Source organism: Embiotoca jacksoni, unplaced genomic scaffold (genome assembly GCF_022577435.1).
Source record: "Embiotoca jacksoni isolate LCO1_2020_lvr unplaced genomic scaffold, fEmbJac1.0.p SCAF_30, whole genome shotgun sequence".
NCBI classification, from domain to species: domain Eukaryota; kingdom Metazoa; phylum Chordata; class Actinopteri; family Embiotocidae; genus Embiotoca; species Embiotoca jacksoni.
Window position 1 is genome coordinate 4752691 of NW_027185382.1, and position 22195 is coordinate 4774885.

The 22195-nt window shown below is 43.6% G+C and overlaps 1 protein-coding gene across 2 annotated transcripts; it reads left to right on the forward strand.

Annotated features, from left to right (window-relative positions):
* Window positions 1-127: 127 nt before the first annotated feature.
* LOC138207052 (major facilitator superfamily domain-containing protein 6-A-like) lies at window positions 128-9498 on the forward strand. Of its 2 annotated transcripts, none has more exons than XR_011178996.1 (7): window positions 128-389; window positions 1623-3144; window positions 4033-4130; window positions 5442-5603; window positions 5710-5808; window positions 6255-7217; window positions 7953-8030. XR_011178996.1 is itself a non-coding variant. In XM_069164047.1 (7 exons), exons 2-7 carry the CDS (start codon window positions 1625-1627, stop codon window positions 8142-8144), a joined length of 2364 nt encoding a protein of 787 aa, XP_069020148.1. In that variant the 5' UTR covers window positions 128-389; window positions 1623-1624; the 3' UTR covers window positions 8145-9498. The 2 variants fall into 2 exon arrangements, 1 of the variants encoding a protein (XP_069020148.1); XM_069164047.1 differs by having other exon boundaries at window positions 6255-6547; window positions 7953-9498.
* The last annotated feature ends 12697 nt before the right edge of the window (window positions 9499-22195 follow it).

The window sequence follows — 22195 nt, forward strand, 5'->3', positions numbered from 1 at the left end:
GTTAATATATCGCTTTAGGGGGAAATCTGGCTTCAATTAGAAACTATTTCTATACAATATTGAGGTTTTAATTTGAAAGTTTAGACCGGAAGTTGTAACAGACGTCATGGCGGACTTGACGGTTGATGTCTCTGCGAGGACAGGTGGGACCTCTGGTTTGACGAGCTGCTGTTGTTCTCAATACAAAGAAAACCGAGCCGGGGAGGGGAAAAAACCACCTCAAATTCACATTAAAATACAGCTATGAACTCGTCACGGGAAATTTAAACAAAACCCACGAAAGAAAAGCAGGAATGAAGTCGCGTTTTGTGTGAAAAATGTCCGACCGAGGAGACAACAATTCAACAAACTGCGCAGTCATAGTTTAATGGGAGCGGTGACCTGAGCAGGTGAGGACTTTCATTTCACTCACCTTTCAATTCCGCATTTTTTATTGACGTCGAGGCCTTTTTAAAAAAAGACGTTTAAAGAGTTGAATTGCGGCTGCAGACGGATAAACGGAAGAAGTGACATCAGACACTTTGTGAAACCCGATTTTAAATTAGCGACGACGTTTTGGTTCATTTTGTTAAATTCCCCCCAAAAATGTATTTTACGACCAAAATAAACTCGTAATGTCCAAACATCACTGATGGACGGACGGGGTCCAAGTTGGGGTTCGAGGACCTCCGCCGGCCCGGGGAGGAGAACATCTGTCAACAATATTTATTGATTATTATCGTTCAATTGTTAATTTGAGTCTCCTTTTGAGGGTCTGGTGGGTTATTGGACCTCCTGAGTGTCCAACTCAACATGATGCCTGTCATAGCAGGTGCACATTGAAAAACAATAGTCGTAAAAGCCCACAAAATACTACATTAAAACGTATTAAATCTGAAAAAGAACATCTTTATTTTTAGGGTAGATTAACATTAAAACTATAAACGGTTTCTCACCGAGACCACATCAGACCAGGTTTCCATGACAAAGTATTGTATTTAATTAAACTTGTTAATTCTGGACTTTATCAACAAGAAGGCACCAGATAATGTTTAAAAAAAACAGTTTTAGGTTTGTGAAACATCAAAATAATGTTATTGAATTGTGTTTTATTTATTTGTGTATAATCTAAAATAATTTAATCTGGTTAATATTCCTTCATCACATTTAGAATTATAATCCCTAAGTGAATGGTTGTGTGCAGCGTTTAAAGCTCCCCAGGTGTTCCTCCAGAGACAGATGTATTTAAACTCTCATCGGCTGTTTGATTTGTGCCAGACTGAGAAGTATTGATGTTGGAAAGTCTCCTGAGTGATGAAACCTTTTGCAGTCAGAGAAAGAAACACCTCGCGGATTACGTTCAAGCGGTTTGTGTTTTCATTGTTTCCTCTGAAGGTTTGCTGCTTTTACCAGGAGACAGATAATCCACAAAAATATCTTCATGTCTTTCAGGGGTTTTTTTTACTTGTTAAATTTCTGGTTTAGTTTATTTGAGGATATTTCAGACTCTTACATTCACTGTGTATTTTGACAGGAAACCAAACATGGTGTTGGATAACCGAGCAGACTGTTACGGGATAAATTCAGCATCATTTGGTTATCGAACGCCCCTCGTGCCTCACCCTCGTATCCTTATCTTCTAGATATGGCAGCTGACGACAAGGTTGCCATCCTGACAGACGATGAGGAGGAGCAGAAGAGGAAGTACGTGCTGGCCGAGCCGTTCGACTCGACGGCGCAGCGGGCGGGCGTCTCCGCGCCGCCGGTACCCGCCTCGGACGACGCGCCGCCTGAGCAGCCGCCGACCTCGCGGCCCGACTCCGTCGACTGCTGCGAGAGGCTGTGCCTCCGCATCAACAGCCAACTCCTCATCTCCAAAGTCTTCTACTTCTTCTTCTACGCCGCCTACGGCTCGCTGCACCCTCTGCTGGCCCTGTACTACAAGCAGCTCGGCATGTCGGCCAGCCGCAGCGGGCTGCTGGTCGGCATCCGCTACTTCATTGAGTTCTGCAGCGCCCCCTTCTGGGGCGTAGTGGCCGACCGCTTCAAGAAAGGGAAGGTCCTCCTGCTGTTTTCTGTTCTGTGCTGGTTGGTGTTTAATTGCGGCATCGGCTTTGTCAAACCAGCTGATATGAAATGTGAAGAAAAGGGTGCTTCTCTCACAACAACGGTGCCGCCCGTGATCACGACTCTTCCTCCCGGTAATGACACATTTTCGGGCAACTTCACGAACCACACCAGAAGTCGCCGGAGCGTCCCGGACCTCCTCGGGCTTCCTGAAGTCCCGCGCTCCTCCTTCACCGTGCTCCACAGGCGGGAACGAAGCGCAGACGCCAACACAACATCGGTTCCCTTCACGTTAGCCAACACCACCCAGCTCTCGCAAAACACCACCGTACAGACCTCCACCACGAGCACCACCTCTCCTGCTCCAACCCCCCAGAAGGAGTTCCAGATCATCTACAACCAGGACCAGGTGGAGAAGATCTTCCTGCTCATCCTGCTCGTCATCATCGTGGGCGAGTTTTTCAGCGCCCCCGCCGTCACCATCGTGGACACCGTCACCCTTCAGTACCTCGGTAAAGCCCGCGACCGCTACGGCCTGCAGAGGATGTGGGGCTCTCTGGGTTGGGGTCTGGCCATGCTGCTGGTGGGCATTTGGATCGACCACACGCGCATCCCCGTCCAGAGCGACGTCGTCAGCTGCGTCCGGCCCGACTTTCACCTGCACAACTACTCGATCGCCTTCATCGTCTTTGGAGTGCTGATGGGCGTGGCGCTCGTCGTGGCCACTCAGTTTTACTTTGAAAAAGCCTTCGACTACCAGCAGGAGATCCCTGAGGTGGTGGAGGAGCCAGCGGGCCCTCGGACGTTACCCGAGTCCAGCTCTTCAGACCGGTCGCCCGTGAGCCCCGACGCCGCCCGGGAGTTCCACTACAGCGACCTCCTGAAGCTGCTGTGCAGCGTGCGCTACAGCTCCGTCCTCTTCGTCGCCTGGTTCATGGGCTTCGGCTACGGCTTCGTCTTCACCTTCCTGTACTGGCACCTGGAGGACCTGGAGGGGACGACCACGCTGTTCGGGGTCTGCTCCGTGCTGAGCCACATCTCGGAGCTCGCTGCTTATTTCACCAGCCACAAGTTCATCGAGCTGGTGGGACATGTCAGGTGAGACACTGACAGCAAACACTCAACACCGCAGCACAATGATTTCCAGTTTTATGTCTTCAGCCGTATCTGCATCAAAATATAAGAGAATCACGGGCTACATATGGGAGATGTTTGTTTTGTTCATTGTTTGTAAATGCGATAGTTAATGAGCAACTATTAAAATCCTTGAAACTTTCTGACAAATTTATTAGAAATCTGTTAAAAAGTGAAGATGTTCCTTTTCTCCTTCTATTATAGACGGGGGAAGAAAACGTTTCCTGTTTTAAGCCATTTAGATCCGAGGAAACACCTCGACTCTCCAATTTAAATCGAGATTTCCTCTTTTCTTGCAGCCTTATTGGAGCCTTAGAGAGTGCAGCCCGACGATAAACTCCTTACAGTTTGCATTCATCCCGTCAGGAGATTGTGTCAACAGTGGAGCCAGTTCGCTGTGCAGCAGCCTCAGTGACTTGCTGTGTTCGGTGTCAGAGCAGTGACGAGTGAGACAATGGCGTCATTGACGCTCGGGGTATCTGTCGGACTGAATTCGAGGCCGGACCTCGCAGGCAGCGGGGACATTCGAGAGCGAGGTGTTAGATTTCAGGCTGCGGCTCTGAACCTGCGTCCGTCCTGCGTATAAAGCACACGGTGTTGAAACTAAGAGTCAACTGGAGGTGAAGTTAAAGGGAAATGTTTTGTTTTTTTAACAGGATGTCAACAAAATTGCTTCCTAAATACACCTGCTCTGCTGACTGATATTTATTTGCCTCAAATTAACACATATTTGAAAGCCAGCGTGGCAGCATTTAGAGAGCGTCTCTGGGCATTATTCATATAGTCAGGACCGGGAGTAAAGAAAAACGACTGAAATGTAAAACACCACGTCCGTCCTGTCCCTCTCCACAGAGTGCTGTACATCGGCCTGGCCTGCAACACGGCTCGTTACCTGTACATCTCCTACCTGCAGAACGCCTGGATCGTCCTGCCCATGGAGGTCCTTCAAGGTAACCACTTCTTTGTCTGTCAGGGAGGTGTGGGACTCTAGGACCCCGGAGACATTACAGGAACTGACAGTGTTTGTCAAACAGGACGCTTATCAGGCGGCCTTTTTCCTCCTGCTGCCCGGTTCACTCACAGCAGCGAAGCAGGATCTGCTGGTTCGTGGGAGGCGGCCAGAGCTGAAGCTCAAACAGGAGGAGGCTGTAAATTAACACCATGAACTCTGACTTAATAAACATCAGGATGCATGTTAGCCACAAGAGAAAAGAGGGCCGTGTAACATCTTAATTAATCAGCTGAGAAAACATATAACAAAGAAACTCCTCGTGAGTGCAGAACTTTCTTCATGATCTCACGTTTTAAAGTTTCTTCAGTGTCACAGTGAGTTAGTGAAAACTGTCTGAACATCCATGATGCACTGCAAACAGTAGCCAGCATTATACTTCCTGTCTACATTCTCCAAATGAGGCGTTCACTCTGATGACACATCGTTTGCTTGCTTTGCATTCACAGATGAGAAACCTCTGTGTTTTACCGAGGCGGGAAAACTCCAGACAAACAAGGAGAAACTTACTTTGAAAATCACAAAAGAAGAAACAATTTAAATCTATTTAAGTTACTCTCTAAGAGATTATTGGAAGTTATGGGAAGTCTTATCTGGTTTGTATGATGCATAAACTACCTTTGTGTGCGAGTGGAATAAATCCAACCCCCGGATGCTGAAATGATCAGATTCTGAACTTTGAATGTTGTGAATATTTGCAGGAGAATGCAGTCAATCCCACATGATCGATATCATGAACACAGATTTGTGTGATTTGTCTGGACCTTAAAGTATCTAACCAAAACAGGACGTCACTTGCAGCATTTAAATACACAATAGTGGGAAGTAAAATCAAACTGAAGTAGATTGAAATGTAAAACAAAGGAAACAAACGTGAAATATGAATTTAAAGAAAAGTAGTGTTTGTGTATATGTGGGGTAGTTTGTTTGAGACATCCGCCCTGAGAAAACGCCAACGCCTCGCAGAACAAACACATGGAAACTAGTTCAGAGCTTCAGCTTCACGTTCACTGCCTGCGATGACTGTGAAGCTGAGCGAGAGGTCTAAAAGTGAGTGTGGTCGTGTGAAACGTCAGACAGGAAGTTGAGCTGCGGTGAATATGAAAGTGTAAAATATACATCTGTCAGTTTCTTTTCGATTTTGCTTATTGATGTTAGTCACTGCAATAATCTGATCAAATGAAAGATATAAGAATTGAAAAATATTCATGAGAGTTTACAGATGCAGTTCTACTTCCTGTGTGTCCTCCAGGTGTGACGCACGCCTCAGTTTGGGCAGCTTGCATCTCCTTCCTGAGCGCCGCGGTGCCACCGGCTCTGAGGACGTCAGCGCAGGGCATCCTGCAGGGCCTGCACCTCGGGTTGGGCCGCGGCTGCGGGGCAATGGTGGGAGGAGTGTTCGTCAATTATTTCGGTACGACACAACAGAGCAGAAATCTTAATGAAGTGCACTGGCTAATGTCAAAATGCTGTTCGGACGCCCGAAGAAGAAGCCATGACAACGTTTTAATACTTTACAGGTGCTGCAGCGACATTCAGAGGAATCGGCATGGCCTCCCTCGTCATCCTCCTCATCTTCTCCTTCATCCAGTGTCTGAGTGGAGGGCTTGAAGGGAAAGGTGGGAACAGTTTTTACTTCCTGCATCCAAACATAAAATTCATTTTGGGAAAAAAGAAGCACAAGACATGACTCATTTCCTTTTTTGTGTTTGTTTATTTTTAGAATATTCATTGAGCTTAAAATGAGTTAATAACAAAATGTGAATTGCATCCAAAAACATTCAGTTTAATTAACCAGAAATATTATTAAAGATACCATTAGGAGGTTTTAATATAAAACAAAGCCTATTACCAAATAAAATATAAAGTACAAATAATGATGATTAATGTGTTTATTTTTGCATGTCTGTCTGGATGAGTGTTCATTTTGTTTCCTCTTTTATTGCTAACGGCAAGATTAGAAAATAGATTCAGTCACACTGATGTCCTGCTGTGACATGGTAAATGTAAAAACACTCTTTAGAGTCCTCTTTCTAAACCTGAATTCTGTCCTGTGATCTCTCAGAGGACAAAATGCTGGCGGAGAACATCCCCGTCCCCTCCAGCCCGGTTCCCATCGCCACCATCGACCTGGTGCAGAGCCAGAACGGCGTCGGCAGCCCGACTCAGGCTCGCCAGGCCGCCACTCTGCCCGTCAAGAAGACCAAACACCAGGAGGATCAGGAGGACGTGACCCGGCCGGCCTGGGTGCTCTCCGGCGCCCCGTGGGTCACCATCGCCTTCGCCGTGGTCCAGATCAGAGAGATGATGAGCGTGGCGAAGAGCAGCGGCTCGCCGCCAGAGACTCGACCGCTGCAGGTGAACACGAGCGCAGTTCAACGCGTGTTCAGTATATCGTTCAAAAAACTAGAGGCCAAACATTTGACACACAATAAAAATAAAACAAACATATTAAAATCGAATTAAAAAAACAAAACATAAATAATTAAATCCACACTGGAAGCTTATTAAACATAGATGCAATAATAGTTCCTGGTGGTCCTTTGTAGATGTTTGACTCAAGGTGGGGATAATAAACAGTAACTGTACACTCTAATACTTCATATTGTTATTGCAAAAAAAGATTATAATTTGTTTAGAGGTCTGTTAATAACAACAAATGATGATAATGAACAATTTTTTACAGATGTGATTGTAGTTAGAAAATAAATAGGGAACAAGAGATGACCAGAGGTTAACAGGAAGAGTTTGAAGTTGCAGTTCACCAATTTAAACTTGATCTGACTCACTCATAACAACTCATTAAAAACATGTGACACGATGTTTCAGGTTTTAAGCTGATTCATGTTTGCACTCATTGGAAATTCACACATGCTGATGTAGTCATGTGATAATAACACGGTGTTTCCATGTGTTGTGTCCCTGCGATGGTTTAACGACTGTGAAAATGTTTCTTCTTCCTGGTTTAAGTCTCACTAATCTGTCACTTCCTTCTCTAACTGGCTGCCCACGCACACACTGAAGAAAGGTGAGATGCTGTGGAGTCCAAAGGTTGATGGAAAACTACCGTGTGTGTTTGTTTGTCATGTGGGTGGTCCAGAGTTTCTTCCTTGTGTATTGATGCATGTCGTGACTCATCCGTTTGTGTGTGTGTGTGTGTGCGTGTGCATGCATGTCTGTGTGTGTGTGTGTTTCTGAACCTCCCACACCTGACCCCTGATGTCATGTGAAGTGCATGTATGAGTTCCTCCCTGGTGATGTCACCACTTCTGGACCGACTATCACTTTGATTGATTTAGTATTTGGACAGTGTTTGCAGGCTGGCGGCGAGATCGGCTGCTCATTATGGGATATTTCACTCCGGCAGATGAAGTTACTCAAGTCTGTTTCGCTCCAAAGAATTTTTCTTAATTTGCGCTTTTCTCTACTTGTGTTCTTGTGAAACATCACAGCACAAGTTATGGATAGAGAGCGGGAGAGGTAGGTCGGTAGACAGGGAGGGAGTTAAAAAGACAGACAGACAGACAGACAGACAGACAGACAGACTAACATGTTATCATTAACATCATTGTGTAGATGTATTTGTCGGCTAGCAGCAGCTCCAGCAGGTTTTTCCAGCTAGCTCTTTGTTGCTTTGTTAGACTTAATTCAATAAAAGCCCGCTCTGAATGTTCCTCCATTATGGTCCCTGCTTCTTAACATCTGATGCAACTGCACAACTGTCGGCCTATCAACCACCACTGTTTGTTCCTCTTGTTGCTAGGTACCTAATGAGCGGGCGTCAGCCGAGTACGAGGCGGTGACGACGTTACATAAAACTCCGGGTGATGACGGCACAGACCAACCCACACAGCTAGACACCACCCACCCAGCACCCACAGACTCCAGCAAAGACCAAACGCACCTCACCTCAGACCGAGGAGGGCCGCAAGAAAACCCAGTCTTCACAACATAAAACACACACTGACTCCATATTTACACACACTGAGTGTTTTTTATTTCTGCAAAATGATCTATGTGAAAAAGTAAGTCTCAATTTGAGTGTTAAAATCTGCTGTTTATACACATTATTTATTTAGATTATTGTTTAAATTCGTCTGTATGTTGTCTCAAAATCAGTCAATAATGTCCAAAAAATATCTTTTGACTCTGGAAACAAGTGTAACTCCACAGAGTTGTTTTTATGGTTTGAACTCAGACAAAACTTACTTTAATGAATGATTTTTGCAGCAGGGAAACTGAATTAAACCGGAGGTGACTTTGGTTGTGTTTGCTCCTCCCAGAAGTGAGCAAATCCAACGCACCTCGGATCTCTGTGCACTACATTAACTGCCGGTTGAGTGTGAAGGAAATTCCTTCAAATATAAATGTGCCTCTTGATAAGTTATTTAACTTAATTTACCTAAAAGGGAAGAAAAGTGAGGAAATGTGACAGAACGTTGTTTTAACTCAGCAGTTTGATTCCTCGATAACAGACACAGCATTTAAAAGAAGTGATAACACAACTTTAACAAAAAAAACTAGCACATTGAACTCTGTTTTATTCATGCTTGCATGCAAATTGTCATGTTTTAGACATTTTTCATGCGCTGTAATACAACGGTTCCCAACCTCTGGATTAACATTGAAAATTGCTGTATAGAGCAAAATACTGAGCGTTAACAGATAACCTTTGATGCACAGTAGAAAATGATTTTGTATGGTTTTGTTGTCGGGGGAGTCTGTGGTCTGACTGTTGGGAACTGTTGTAATACTTTACAATAACATTATTTTACATATCAGGATCAATTTTGCACGTTTCCGGTGCAGTTACAAACAATTGGACCGTTAAAAAGACTCGTCACTTCTTTTAAAGAAGAGTCTGATTTTTGAAAACTCACTGCTGACTGAACAAGTTTGTATGAGAGCACTCTGAAGGAGCTGTGAAGAAGAAGTGCCTCTTAATTATCAGTATGTTCTAACTTCCTATGATGGGATGTCAAGCAAGGACCCCTTTATTGTAATACACTTCGTCGTCTTTCAGCGCAGCCTGATTCCAATATTTTTATACCGAAACTGCCAACAGCTGACGCACACGCTGCTTCCTGTCTTTGATTTTAATGCCAAACAATTCCCAGTATTGACTGTTTTGGAGTCGTCCACGTAGGAAAGCCTTAAGGAAGAAATTCTGTTTACTGTAATGGGGCACGGGTGGTTAAAGGATGTCCCGAAAAAAGATGAAGAGATGTCAGTTTTTCGCTCTGCTTTCTGTCTCTGATGGACCCTGAAGTCCAGTATCAGCCTTTTAATACAGTTCTGATGCAATTTAATGTCTACCGTTTCCTTTATTGCAATATTTATCTGTAATAGATTTGGTTTTTTTTCAGGTCGTCTTTAATTCTTCAAAACGAAATTGAATACATCTTCAATTTTGAATTTAAAAAGTTAGATGATAATAGTTGACAAAACCTCAAGATCCACTCCAGCTGTTCTGGCGCTTTCAATCACACGTGATCTTCCCCAGCCAGTTAGGCTGTTTGCAAGTTCTGTAATAAAATGGAGCTCGGCATCTGGATTTCCCGAGGAAGCTCATGTGATGGGATTGAGAGCGCCAGTAGTTTTCTAGTTTTATATTGTTACATATTCAAATAACAAAGAGCAGCAAAAATGTATGTAGTTTAACAGCATTCAGAAATGCTATTAATCCATCAGTAATGTTAATTAAACTGTTGAGTAGCAATACCATTGTGTAGAAATGATCTTTTAATTTCGTACATTCAAGATTTTACTGAAGTAAATGCATCAAAATATACTCAAAGTACCAAAAAGTCAAGTTCAAAATCCAGAATGAACCATTTCAAATAATGTACAGCTAATTTTAACTCATTTATGTGTCTGTAATTAAATAATATTGAATCTAACAGGAATGGAAGTTGTCATTAAAACGGCTGTGCACTCAGCCACTTGATGGCAGTAGCGCTGCGTGAGAGTCGGTGGATTTCAATGGCCTCAGCGAGTCTCTATACGTGTGTGGAGGGTTATTGAGGTCGTGGTGCGCCTGCTACTGATGGGTGTGTGTGGGAGGACAGTAATAGGCTTCCTCAAAAACTAGACGATGTGCTGTCGTAAAAAAAAAAAAATCAAAACCGTCTTGGCACACTCGGCCTGTCTGATATCCGTGGAGAAATTTCATCAGCTCCTGTGCTGTTGATGCTGTTGTTGTTGTTGTTGTTGTTGTTGTCTTACGTGGTCCTTAATAATGAACAGTATAATAGTGGTGTTTTTCTTCAAAGGTGTCATGACCACGAGCTGCCGAACAATGCAACGCATCTGAATCTAAGTGACGCGGAGGGTCGAGGCGAGACGGGCTTTTATTCTCTGACATGTCTCTGAAAATTGCAGGGAATTACTGCAGCGCTGACCCACAAACGTTTCCAATTACTGGAACAAAGACAGCTGTACGTGTTACTCATGTCAGTGTCTTGCTTGTGGACACTTTGGCAGGACAGTCAGTTGATGATTTGCCTGAATCTGTGACTTTTCTTTTTTTTGACCTGATAAATAATGCAAATAATTGCACCACTTTTGAATTTCTTTCCTCAGAAACAATGTCAGAAATATGTAATACTTTAAAATAACTGTTAGCACCTAATTTTCAGGCCTTCACGCCTGAAAAGAAAGGACGCTGGGGTCATTTTCCACCAACTCAGCTTCAGAGCATCCTGTTATTTTCTCTTAACTTGCTTCTTTTCTCCTGTGGTTTTGTTTCCTTTGAGCACAACAATGAATGTTAGCAGAGTTTTATATTCTCATGTCAATATCTCACGGATGGCACAATCACGTTGTCTGGCTTCACCCAGAGCTCATTTTCCTAATTGTACCCAATTACCATCCACATTAAAAAGCATGAATATTATGCTAATCAGTCTCTCATGGTCAACCGCTGCCCAGATACAACCTGGAGCTATTTTTAGCCTCTTTCCCTTCCCGGGCCGTGATAGAGAGGCGAGCCAGACGCCCTGAGGAGGAACTGTTGAGTCAAGATGATGACGGCTCCTGGTGTCCTCCTAGATTCTCCCCAGGGATCAGGGACAGAAACCTGGTCCTGATAATGCAGTTTGCAATCTGGTTTTCAGCATCTTTTCCACCACAGCACGTTCTCCAGATACCCGGCTGTAGCTTTGATCAAAGTTCATTCCCCCAAAAAAGGTGCAAGGAAAGATACAAATGGTTCAAACTGCTACAGCTTTGAATTTGAAGTCAGCGCTGTATAAATAAAATGGTTTAATAGCCCTTAAACATGTAATAAGTTAGAGAACACATTATCAGGGATGCCTCAGACTGCCGTCGTGTTTTGTTTTGACTTGTTTGTGTCTCTGTGTTGGACGAGGCACCGAAACCTGCAGACTCGCTGGAGACCACCGAACTAAATGACTAAAGTGTGACGTGTAACTGAGCAGACAACAGAGCAGGTCGTGGTCTACAGATGAGCCGCTCCAGACGACCCCGTTTAGACATCCTGCAGGATCACCTGAGTCAGATCTGAGTCAGACCTCAGACCACTGAAAGTCAAGTCATTGGCAGGATGCTGCACACTAAATATCACGTGGCTGCATGCATGTTTTTGGCATTGAGAATATTTGTGGCTATTTCAGAACACGTGCTGATTTTAGTACAACACCAAAAAAAAAATCCTGCATGTATTTCCCATGTGGTGATATATTTTTGTGCAGGTTATGTACAGTTTTTTTTTTGTTTTGTTTTTTTATCACGAGTGCCATTAAGAACAAGAAACTCTCTGTTCTGTTTGGGTTTCTGCTCCATAGAAAATCAACCATCAGGAACAGGTGTAGCTGAGGAGTTATGGTCCAAACAATAACCACATCTTTTTGCCTGAAGGTTATTATTTAAAATGTGTACATTTTCTGGCATGTTAGCGCAGGCGGTCACCTTTCAGTTCAGGTGGACCGACCTGGCTGGTAAAACACTGTCTCGAATCTCTCCCTTTAAAACCCATTATGTGGCATTTACCGCCAGCAGTTACAGTAATGTTAACAGTATCTGTGTGCAGAGCAGGATGAGCGCTGCAGTGTGACCCGGGTGCAGCAGACTAAGATATATATGAGCAGACAGCTGTCATGGTCAGTCTGGCATCACCCCAGTGGCTGTGTTCGTACAACCTCGCCTCCATCTACACAGGAAAGTGAGGACGCTGCAGTGTTACCTGTTCCCCCACACAACACGCCCCTGCTCACGTTTCATTGGATCTAATTCTGAATTCATGATCCTTATTTGAATAACTGATGTTCAGTGATGTTTTTTTTCGTTGCAGGGAGGGTTTGGCTGACAGCCACGGTCCACATTCACACGGTTCATCACACTCGTGACTGCAGTCACTCACTGGACCAAGCGGTGGGTAAGTTTTTGGATCAGCGCCACATTATTGAGTAACTGAAGATGTTTATTAGTCAGTCGCCCTGCCCAAAAATCTTCCCGATAATCCAGGCAATCACGCGAGCATGTTGATGACTAACTCTGTGACCTGCTTAGCTTTATGTTATTCAGTTTTGTTAAATTTCAGTTAAAATACACCAGACTTGTATGTATAACCTCATACCATATGCTTCTTGGGCTTTTGAAAATGTCAAGACTGTTGTTAAAATAATTGTTTCCTCCGTCTCATAACCAGCACCAGATAATAAGCTCCTTAAATACCTCAAATTACCTTTCTGTTTTCCAAACCTTTAATCCGGGCGTTGCTCAGAGACCCGCCCCAGGTCCCCCGGTGGTTTTAATCTGAGGAACCTTAAAGGGTTCCTTTGGGGCCTTTTATATTCCAGTGTGCAGGCATGGTAATGTATTTTAAAATATCTTAAGCACATTACAAGCATGCCACACACCATTCTGTTAGTATAATCACATTTGGAAATGACATGCATCATTATCAAGGGAGGAAATTAACATTTTCATCCACCGGTCACAATAGTTGGTGCCTTCCAAATTTTGCCAGAGCCTTTCACTGTTTCACCAGCCAAATATCATTTTGTAAAAGCAAAAGAGTCTCAGCAAGAAGGGAGGTTACCGACATTTAGCTGCAGGCTGCTGGTGGTTTTCTACCTTTAGCAGATTAGTGTTAGCAGACCGTGTTCTTTCTTTTCCATTTTATATTGATTACCGTCAACTGATCCGGAGAAAAGCCTGAGAAAAAGGCTGAGAATCATGTTTGATAGATTTTTGTCTGGGCTTCCTCGTGTCGTGTACTGTATGTACACCCTGATGATGTGGATTAGAGAGCAGACATAGTGCTTATAATGGACATCCATTATTAATCATTAAAAATCAATGAGAGCCGGCTGGCTGCGAGCTGCAGTGCAGTTCTTCAGTGTGGTTAATGATGGATTATGATGATAATTACCATGAGATGAGAAAGCAGTCGATAAAGAGCTACAGAGGGAAGTGTCACTTCTGGACTAATTACGACAAAACCTTGTTATTGCAGATGCATCAACTTCTGTGGCCTTCAATAGACGATGTTGTTAAACAGAGGAGATTAACTGCAATCTCATGTGGAGTCAGTTTCTTAGCAAACATTTAAAGAATAACTCTGGTTTGTTGTAAAGTGGCTGCAGCTCCATGTTTGTCCTGTCAGACTTTACTGTAGGTGTGACGCCATGTTCCCGATTCTTAGCAGGTATTTTAATTAATAAACTTTTATAATATCAGCTACAAAAACAACTTCCCAAAAAACAGCATTTATTATTCTTTATTGTACCTGACCAGTCACTGAGCAACGGGAAATGAATCAGGTGACGTAGCTTGCCACATTCTTTGTTTCATGAAACCAAAGAATGAAACCTCATTATGCAACTGCATGACCTACCTCTTACCACAAACTCACAAAATAACTCACATTTTTGATCGTTAATTGAGGACAATGTCTGACTAGTTTGCTCAATTAAAACTCAGCAAATGCGGTCAATGTGTGCACCATTACCTGTTTCTTTTTTCACTGTACATCCCACATGTAAATATGTTTGTTCCAATCAAATCTAGAGGAACGAGTGAATACATTTTGTGAGATTAGTTTTGACATTCATAAGATTTTTTTTTTAAATAGTTTGTTTAAACTTGGTTGCTCAAGAAAAAACGAGACAAGAAATAGAAATAACAGTGGATATGGCATCCATCTTGCTGACTTGGTCCCTGTTGATGCATTTTGAGCATCTCAGCTGACCTCAGGGATGAAAAAACAGCTGAAATTCAGCTTTCGTAGAAGACCTTCCTGTGTTGTTTTTGGGAAACACTTTATTTTATAGCAGCTGGTTTCTTGGAGAAGCAAATGAAGGTAAGAAAAACCCTGTTTAATCTGCTCAGTCATTCAACAGCAGCTGAAACCACTTTCTGGAGACTGTTTACGACTTTAAACATTCACTGCATCACAAATACCTGTTTCCCTGTATACATAAAGACAAGAGATGAACATCTGGAAAGTGATGAGAAACAATTCACTCTGTAGGTAAAGATCTTCACTTTGACTCACTTTCTAGTCATTTTGCATGTTTACATGCAGATTTCCAGCCCAAAAGTTTCCAAAACTCCCTCGATGCGTAAAAGTCATCATCAGGCCCACAAAACCTGCAGCTGCGTCTTTTCTTCTTCTCAGCGGCTGATGAACAGCTCTGACACGTATTATAAAGTGTTAAAGATGCGCGCTTCTTAGTTGTGACCTTTCCCCCTCTCCAGGCAAACACCTCCACACTGAACCCACAGCAGCCCCCCCCCCACCACACACACACACACACACACACACACACACACACACACACACCGCCCACTTCAAAGGAGACAGATTTGCGTGACAGCAAAGTTGCAGCACACACTTTATCTTCTCTGCCACAGTTGTCGCATGGCAGTAATTCATGGAAACTGCTCTGGTGTGCTGTGACCTCTGACCTTTGACCTCCACAGCTACTGTAGTTTGGTATTACTTTTTGAGACTGCCCTTAAAATTGGCAGATTATAATTTAGTTGAATTGCAGATGCTGTCTGTAGTGCAGGTCAATGAAAAACATTTGTCTGTGCTTCAATCTGGTTTTTAACGCTGCCTGGTGACAAAAAGTCATTCAGCCCTTTAATCTTACTTCAAAGCAGAAGAGAGGAGAATCCACGAGAGACACAATCACGATGCCAACCAGGTTCTGTGTTTTTGAAGAATCAGTGACTCACGCTGGACTTGTAGGATTGTATTTCGAGTCTCTTTGGTACCTGAAACATCACGCCGCCTCCTCCAATGCAGCTCCTTGAGGTGCTTTATCACAGGGCTGATTTTTGTCTGAGGACCTGATAATGTTGTGGAAAATAAAAATAGCGACATGACAGCTCGCCGCTAAGTGGAATAATTTACCAATTTTTCATTTTACCAATATGAGCATGCTTCAAAAAGTTGAAAAACAATCGAGTTATTTTTATAGCAGCTTTGAACAATTTAAGTAACATATAGAAATACAATGATAGCTTAAAATGAATAGCATGAAATTTAATAGTTAAATAAAACATTAAATTAAAGAATATGTAAAAGGCAGAAGCAATGTAGTCGTTTTTATACACTTCAACGCTGATTATTTATAGTTTTGTGATAATAGTATAAATAAGCAGCACTTTTTGTATCTTAATCTATGATTCTGTCAAACTTTTACTTCATTGTGACAAAAATGAAATCGGGAGAAATTTGACAGCCTAATGAAACAGACTGGCAGCCTGCAGGTCGGGTGAATCAGTGGTCCTGGATGTGAGCTGCATCGTTGGTACATTTTCTTAATGACCAAGTTCAAACAAGTCGAGTTAAAGTCGTGGTTTAGTTTCTGTTTCCACTAAAGTCGAGGTACGACAGATGCCAGTGAGTCCCATGAACCCACATTTTTTACCTTTACACACTTTACACTGATAATACTTTAATACTTTAATACTATATGCACTATAGTTGTATATTGTGAAGTATTGTTGCAGTGACTCTGAGCACTTCTGCTGCTGCTGCTCAAGCAGGACAACAGGGGGACTTTTTGTCCAGACTGGGATCAATCGCTCCATAGATGACGCCTACCCAGCCAGGCCTCTCTGTGGGCGGCTGGTAGCCCAGCAGGCCGGCCCGGTCCGGCCCCGCCTGGGCCCTCCTCCGGCCCCCGCAGCCCTGCAGGGCCGGCACGGCAGGAGAGCTGCACTTTACATCTGAAAGCTTTCAGCTGACACTCCAGTGAACTAAAGTCACTGAAGGACAGTGCAGAGCTACTTCCTGCCGAAGGAGGGATCTTTAACAACCAATGGGGTGTCAGTGAGAGAGAGAGAGGCAGTTTGATTTGATGAAAGGCGACTGTTCAAAAATTCAAAATGTAGTTTTAATGGTGTTAGAAAAAAAAGATGGTTTCAGGAGAATAAACAACGAGTTCATCCACCACAAAAAAACGTGTCCACTACTTATTAATTCATATAGAGATGCATTATTATTTATCTAAAGCAATGGAAATATGACATCACGCTATCGCCTTCAGCGATAGTTGGACCAGATATTTGTGGGTCGTGGGACACCCTGACGTCTGTCCATCCTGACAAAATATGTTTCCCTGACCTGAACCAGCTCTTTCAGAGAGAAGGAGAGATTTTTAAAACGTTGGCACGGAGCGTAGTCCGGGTTTTGCAGAATATATTGATGCACTTGTCTGGCGATAAGTTTGACAGTTAAATAGTCTACGAACATCACTCAAGGAGGCAGGATTGTCCCAGTGTTTCATGTCTTTATGTCTCTGCATTAATATCCAGCTTTTTTTTTTTGTGGTAATTTGTCTTCTCTGAAACATCATGAGACCTGTAAACTCTCCACGATAGAGGAGACAGTTCCTGTAGTTTTAGGTCACCTCTGATTGATGTAAAACAGTCCAAGCATCATTTTTTGGATTCCCCAGTCAGTTTTTGGGCAGCTCTGTGCAGGCAGTCGTCTCTGCGGATGATATCTGATATTTAATTAAAGGCAGATAAATCTTTATTTCCTCTGCGGATTCGGCCCCGTTGTCTTATCAGTGTGTACATTAGTTGTCAGCGCATCTCTGCATGAATGTCACCAAGACAAATCCCTGTGCATTCATTGTGCTCAGCGATTAAAGTGATGCTGGTTGTGATGTGCTGCAGGGACGTGGGCAGGGTGATGTGGGTACTTGTGCGTGAGGAGCCCTAAGTTGCAGAGGTTTTTTTCTAATTGAGTCAGGGACTTATGCTGGCAAGGTAGGCGTGTGAGTGGGGGGGAGACTAATCCCAAGCTGCTGTTGTTTTTCGTGCCTGCTGGCTCGAGATCAAAAACTTAACAGCAATAATCATGCAAAATGTGTGGCTCCACTTCAAAGCCTGCCTCAACTTTGCTCACACCCTTGTAGCTCGCATTGTTTCATCATTTCTACCAGTTCTTCTTCTCTCCCTCCTCTCCTACAGAGGATTTTTTCCCCCTTTGGTGTTCATCTTTTGTCACCCCGCGAGTTTTGAAGGCGATCTGATAGGCAGTCCTGACCTTTCTTCAACAGCCCAAAATTAATACACTTAACAGATTAATCACATCTCCAGATAAGCTCGTAGCTGCAGTGTTTTGTCACCCACAGACACACTGCAGAGTGAAGGCCGCTGGTTTCTCTCTGACTGCAGTGTGTGGTCGTTGCAGAGGGAGGCTCAGCCTCCGCCTGGAGATAGCAGACATGTCAGACGTCAGCAGCACTCTCAGGGTGAAGATGCCGTGGGCGGCGAGGGTCGCTGAGGCCCCTACGTGGCCAAAATGGGCAAATCCCCTCCACGTCAGCCCACGGCCTGTCAGCAGGGAGCCGCAGATCTTCCCACTGAAAATGTACAGGTGCAACGCAAAGCATTATAAGACCAGTAAAAACTCCACCGCACTCATTTCTGAAAGCAACACTTTCCTTCCACACGAAATGATCCAGATTTGTTTTTGAAGTGAACTTTTGAACTTTTAAAGCAGATCAACAATTTCAACAGGGTGTTGGTCCTTCTTACCTTTTTGCACCAAATTTTGAATTTTGCTGCTTTTGGGTCTGGCAGATGTGATCATTTGCATTTAGAGGGAGTTCACTCTCTATATCCACCAGCATGTTGTTGTGTTGTATATTATGATGCACATTTTGCTTATCCTCTATTTCTGACTGAAATTTCAAAGGTACACAATGTGAGACTAAGATGAGGTTATATTGTTCTCTTTAAGTACACCGCCAGAAGAGACCTGAAGAAAGTTTTGTTATCGTACAAGTTTTATCGTATCTTTTAAGTATAAAATCTTTTTTTTTTTTGTGTCAGTTTAAGTGTCAGGTATATTGCATGTTTAAAAAAGAATTGTTCTTAAAAGCCCAACATAGAAAATCGACATGCGTTTCATCAACGTTGTTTCATTTAAACCCCCCAACTACCGTGAGACTACCGTGTGTGTGTGTGTGTGTGTGTGTGTGTGTGTGTGTGTGTGTGTGTGTGTGTGTGTGTGAGAAACGTGCTTTTGCAGCACTTTAACCTTTCAGCTGCCGTAGAGTCTTTTTAACCACCAAGGCCACTTTAGAGGAGGATGAGTCATTTTAAAAATTACGTTAAATGTGTCAGATTGTGACAACGTGACATTCATAATATTTAATTAACTTTGATATTAAAGTTGCAGATTTGCAAGTTTAAACAACCAGTTTCTCGCCACGTCTCATATCCCCACTGTGACATGCGTCATCAAATTTTTTTGCTTCTGCTTGCCGTGGCGTGTCCTGTGAGATAAAAGGTCAAAGGAGACTGAAGAAATAAGTGAGGAACTCGTTGAACACAAACAGGTAGAACGTTCTCAAAACAACATACAATTTCAACGATAATCTTGTTTTTGTCCGTCCAAATGTTCCCGCACTTCAGCGTCATTCATTCCCTGGAAAATATTACATTTTGCAGTTGTTATGTTGATGGAAATTTTAAAGCCGATCCACTGAGTTACCGTGTGTTTGTATTCGCCTTTTATTTTCCCTCACCCATCAGTAGTGTGTCAAAGAAAGAGGCCAAAAAGAATCAAACGGGATGATTGAAAGGTTCGATCAGGGATTCATCGACTGCCAAATTGGATTTTAAAACGGGGCCACAATCAGAAGCAAAAAAAATAAGAAGAAAAACACTTTCTCAAATTGGAATGTAAAAGAAATCCTCGTTGTTGTTGTGAAATCTTAACGTATCCTTTCCAGCACTTTGGCGTGACACGTTTTCAGAGTGTTTTTTCACGCTGGTGATTTCAACTTAAAGTCGTAGTGGATGCAAGCGAAGGCAGCAGATTTCCATGCTGGCACATTTGCAGGCGGCCGAGCCCTTATAGCTGTTTGTGCAGTCCACACTCTGCAGTCAAGTTTCACACACATAAACACACTGCAGGAACACTGCAGTCTCTATCTGTATGTCACATAACCTCCGCCTACACACACGACGCCCACACACATCCTTGCCCAAAACGCCCACACCAGTGTAATGTGTGCAAAGACACACACACACACACACACACACACACACACACACACACACACACACACACACACACACACACACACACACACACACACACACACACACACATCGCCCCTATACACACTCCCCACCCACGCAGGCACACACGTGTTCAGTCAGACATAAGCCGCTCATACCATCCCACACTTTCTCAACAGACACAAAGTAAGACTGCTAACCGGGGAGCCTGAGCAAACACACCGGCATCAGCCCTGCACACACACACACACACACACACACACACACACACACACACACACACACACACACACACACACACACACACACACACACACACACACACAAGCACAAGCTGTGGCCTCACTGCATCGTAGAGTACGTTCTGCTTTTCCAGAACCTGGTCTCCTGCTTTTACTACTTCTCTGACCAGATTCTTTGATTTCACACAAAAAAAAAAATCCTCCCAGTGAAGTCACATTCACGCCCGTCTAAAATGTGTCTGCCACCCAAAAATGGCAGCACAACACTGGGTGGAGACGACAATAGGAGGCACCAAACTCCAGACGAGACGAGCGTTTGTTTTTTTCTTTTTTTATTAAATTTCTTTAACTTCTACTTTTGGCATCACAGTCATCCTGTAACCCACATTGCCTCCAAATGAAAAGGGACACTCCATGACAGGCACTACCACCGCCTGGAGACTGAATCATGCCGCTCTGTTGTTCCTCCTTTTTTTTTTTTCCTTTCCTCCAAAAGAGGAACTTGGATGAAAAGAGCTGCTTTTTTAGAGCGCAAAGTGTTGAGGATGTGGGTTGGTGGGAAGGGGAGGGGAAGAGACGGAGGGGAGGGAGAAGGGGAGCAGAGCAGCGTGGGCGCTCTGACAGGGCGAGGGGCTGACAGGCCCAGGCGTGGGCGTGTCATTGAAATGTGTTTCTACTCCAGGGGGGAGAAGAAGAAGAAGAAGAAGAAGAAGAAGAAGAAGAAGAAGAAGGGAAAAAAGTTGCAGGGAATAAGAAAAGGAGAAGAAAAAGAGGGGAAAGAGGCAAGCCGCTGCAGAAATTAAACGAGCAGGCGTCTCGTGAAAAGTGAAATATGAAGAGAGGCTCCCTGCCAAATGAGATACATCCACTGTTTGGAGGCTTGGAAGGGGAGGGGAGGGCACAAAAAAATAGAAAAGTGACGCCTACTCTTTGGGAATGATTGACAGGACGACATGAAAGCAGATTGCTGCTGTCATGTGGAGACCTTCTAACTCTCGCTCTCGGGGGTTTTAATGTTTTTAGGACTAAATTGGAGGATGAGTCGAGTTTTTTGGTTTGTGGAAAGCTTTCAAAACCTGATCAGATGAGTTGAATAAAGGTCGGGATATGTCGGAGCGATTGTGGGAGATACAAGGATTTCCACTGAGTGAAGTAACTCTCTATTTAGTCTCAAGAAAGAAGAGAGTTTTTATTTTTCTGTACTGATAATGGCTCTATGTCTGTGTATTTCTGCCCAATTATTGCAACGTAAAAACAGTAAATATACGGCGATCAGGAATATGACGGGCTACAATCAGTCCTGGATCTCCACAGCAACACCGGCCCCCAAAATATCAAACACTGCCATTGAAAATGACCCTCGGGAAATTAGGAGAATTCAAATTTGTGCTTTTGAGTCCAACTCTCTCCTGCCCAGTCATCTTCCGACAGACTTCAGCCTTATTGACCAATAGGAGATTGGTATCGATCTTTTCATCTGACTCTGAGCCACAAAGCAAATCATTTTCCAAAATGTCAAACTATTTTTGAGAGTGAAGAGAACTTTAAGTTAGTTTGAGGACAAAATCGTCATGGTGTTGAATGTAATTCTAGATGATGTGGTTTCCATCAGATAAACCTTTGTGCACAGAAGAACCGAGAGGAGAGTCAAGAAGCAGAGCAGCTGTATGAAATTAGGTAAAGTGGGAAACTGGGACTTGTGGGAACAAGCAGCCTGGGTGTCACCCTACCTCAGTGTGGGTGGACATCCTATTTCCTGCTGCTGTTTTAATTTGTTCTTGTTGTTGAGCACAGTATATATATATATATATATATATATGTGTGTGTGTGTGTGTGTGTGTAGGTGTGTAGGTGAGAGGGAGGGGGAGTGTGAGGGGAGTGAAGTGGGTGAGGAGGGAGGTCAAAACAGAAAGACATGAAGCTGATATTCTCCTCATCTTCTCTTCGTTTCAGAGTTTGATTTGATCCCCATCTGCTCGGAGATTGATCCATGGGATCACTGCTAGAAGGTCATATCTGCATAATTACACACACACACACACACACACACACACACACACACACACACACACACACACAGCCAGACGTGGATTTAGAGACTGAAGGTGGGCGGACTGGAATCCTACCTGCCTACCTGCTGCATGTGTGCGTTTGGAAAACACATCATGAATGCTGAGCATGAAAGTTCACTCACAGTGTGACGAAACAGTCCAAGTCCGGCTTCTTTTAGTAGCTTTTGCCAGAG